This window comes from Canis lupus, chromosome 25, assembly GCF_003254725.2.
Source record: "Canis lupus dingo isolate Sandy chromosome 25, ASM325472v2, whole genome shotgun sequence".
NCBI classification, from domain to species: Eukaryota; Metazoa; Chordata; class Mammalia; order Carnivora; family Canidae; genus Canis; species Canis lupus.
The window spans coordinates 48,785,817-48,788,194 of record NC_064267.1 but is presented as its reverse complement, the minus strand read 5'-3'; the positions used below and the strand labels follow the sequence as shown (position 1 = coordinate 48,788,194).

At 67.4% G+C, this 2,378-nt stretch overlaps 1 protein-coding gene across 8 annotated transcripts in view; it reads right to left on the bottom strand.

The window, feature by feature from the left end:
- Window positions 1–977: 977 nt before the first annotated feature.
- The window catches only part of SCLY (selenocysteine lyase), a 38,627-nt gene continuing 37,226 nt past the window's right edge, over window positions 978–2,378 (bottom strand). For all 8 annotated transcript variants that reach the window (XM_035719891.2, XM_035719894.2, XM_035719897.2 and 5 more), the window contains one exon: window positions 978–1,943. In XM_035719891.2, coding sequence (XP_035575784.1) covers window positions 1,790–1,943 — 154 coding nt within the window. In that variant the 3' untranslated portion in view covers window positions 978–1,789. The remainder of the gene's footprint in view (window positions 1,944–2,378) is intronic.

The following is a 2,378-nucleotide window of genomic DNA, read 5'->3' as shown; positions in this document are numbered from 1 at the left end:
CCTCCAGCCCCGCCGCCCGGTGGCTGTCGTGGCGCACGCACGGGCCCGGGCTTCCTGTTTCAGGCGTGGACGCGCCTCCCGGCTCCGGTTACCCGATAAGCGGCGCTCAGGGCAGATGGGAGGCGGCAGGGGGGGACGGGGCGGGCCCCGGGGACTGGGCCTCGAAGTCCTACCCCAGCCACTCCTGCCGGGCCCAGAGCTGCGGTGGCAGAGGGCCCGGGCCCGGGGGAGGGTCCGCGCTGGGTTCGGGTCAGGGCTGGGCACTGGCTGGCAGGTGCTGCCGTGCCCGTGGCTGCATCGGAGCAAGCACCAAGGGACGTGCTGTCTCATCCCGAGAGGGACTGCCCGCAACTGGTGGGTGTTACGGTTACCAGCATCCTTCCATCTGCTTCCTCTTGTTGGGGCAGGAGCCCCGAGGCTGTGCTGGCCCCAGGGGGAGGTCCCCCGAGACTCCGGGGAGGCCCTCCTGGGGGAACTGACCACCACGCGGGCCGGAGCTATGGCTAGGCCTCCACCCCGGGAGCCCAGGGCCCACCTGCCTCCTGGAGACCTGTGCTGGGTCCCGGCCCTCAGCTGGCCCAGGCCTCGGAGGCTCCGTAAGCCTCTGGGTGGCAGGTGCTCGGCCGAGCCAGCCGTGGGCTCGGGGCCCGAGTGGTGGACGGGAGGCCACCGAGGCCAGTGAGGGTCTCCGGGTCTTCAAGGCTGCCCCACATCTTTCCCCAGACTGTTCTCTTCAGTAGGGCGGGGCACCTGGGGATCGGCATGGCCTCTGCCTGGAAGCAGCAGGATGCCGCCTTCACGGACCCACTGTCTAGGGAGTCCCAGAGACACGGTCTCAGGCTGAATTTCTTAAGGTGAAGCCTAATCGCACAGCGATTAAATTGGGGTCACTACACACCCTCCGACGCCACCTCTGCGGCCAGCCCAGGCACATCGGTGACCCCCAGAGAAGCATCCGCTAGAGAAACCATAAAACGTCTAAGACCAGCCCTGGAATATTTTATTAGTTCATTTCATTTCTGACGATCATTTCCTCAACATCACCATGTAGTTCTTTGCACTTAAAACCACACATGAAAAATGTTCGGCAGTTAAGAAATCATTCCTATGGTACGTGTCTCCATCCGAGGTGGATCAGAACGCCACAGAGCACTCGTGAAGACGGGGGAATCCGTCTGTGGACATCGTGACGCCAGCGGGGTCAGGGGTGAGGTGATCTCCTGCCGCAGGGACGACCCGGTGTCCCCTACGCCCAGCCGCCCGTGACTCCACGGCCGAGCCGGAGCCCTGAGTCTGACCAAAAGGAAAAGGCGGGCGGGGCCTGGTGGCTCTAGGTGGCCGGGGCAGGCTGAGCGAGGACGGCCCTGGGAGGGGGGCGCGGAGCAGGGAGCGGGGGCCTGACCTCGTGACCTCAGTGGCCCCCGGCCGAGGAAGGGCTTGAGAAGGGCGGGGAGCAAGAGCACGCAGCACACGGGCAGGCGGGGGGCCACGGTGGCAGCAAAGTCAGGTTTCCTATTTCCATGGCAGCAGCTGACAGTCATTTGTCAACAGTAGCATTTTGTCTTCAGGATAAAAACGCCACCTTCCGGGAGGGTGGCACACACAGCAGGTCACCCCACTTCCCGGGGGGACACTGACTCGGCACTCCAACCTGCGCCACGGGCAGCGGTGACCGCCCCCCACCCGGCCCTCTAAGCACTTGCGGGTACAAAACTGAGACTCGGGCAACTCAAGAAGAGAGCCATCCTGGCGCAGCCCTCGGAAGGCCTTCCGTGAGGCGCCCTTGGCGCTAGGCCTGGCCCTCCAGCCGCGCCACGGCCTGCTTCAGGTCCCGCACGACGACGTCCACGTCGGCCCTGGTGGTGCTGCGGCCCACGCTGAGCCGGAGTGCGTTCCGGGCCACGTCGAAGGGGATGCCACAGCTCAGCAGCACCGGGGATGGCCTGCAGGGGCGAGGGGGCCGCTCAGCTGCCGGCCAGGAAAGGCCCTCGAGCTCCCTGGGGGTGGGGAAGGGACCCCGCCCCCTCTGCTCCGGGCCAGCTCCCCAGCTGGGGCTCCGGAGACCCTCCAGCTCTGCCAAACACCCCTGGGCCACCGTCCGCAGGGGCCCCCGTGTCAGCTCCGACTCTGGTGCGGCCCCTGCCCCGGCCCCACGAGGGCCTGACAAGACCGCCGGGACCGTGTCGGCGAGGCCGAGGCCTGTCACACGGAGTGACCAGGAGGAGGAGGTGCGCGGCTCACACGGGAGGCGGAGGCGCACCTGGCACTTGTCTGTTTGCCACAGCACCTGCGCCGGGCGCCGGGCTCCGCGCACACCAGGCTCCGTGAAGCCACCGCGGGGCAGCTCAGGAGCCCTGCCCTCCCCCCGGGGCTCACTG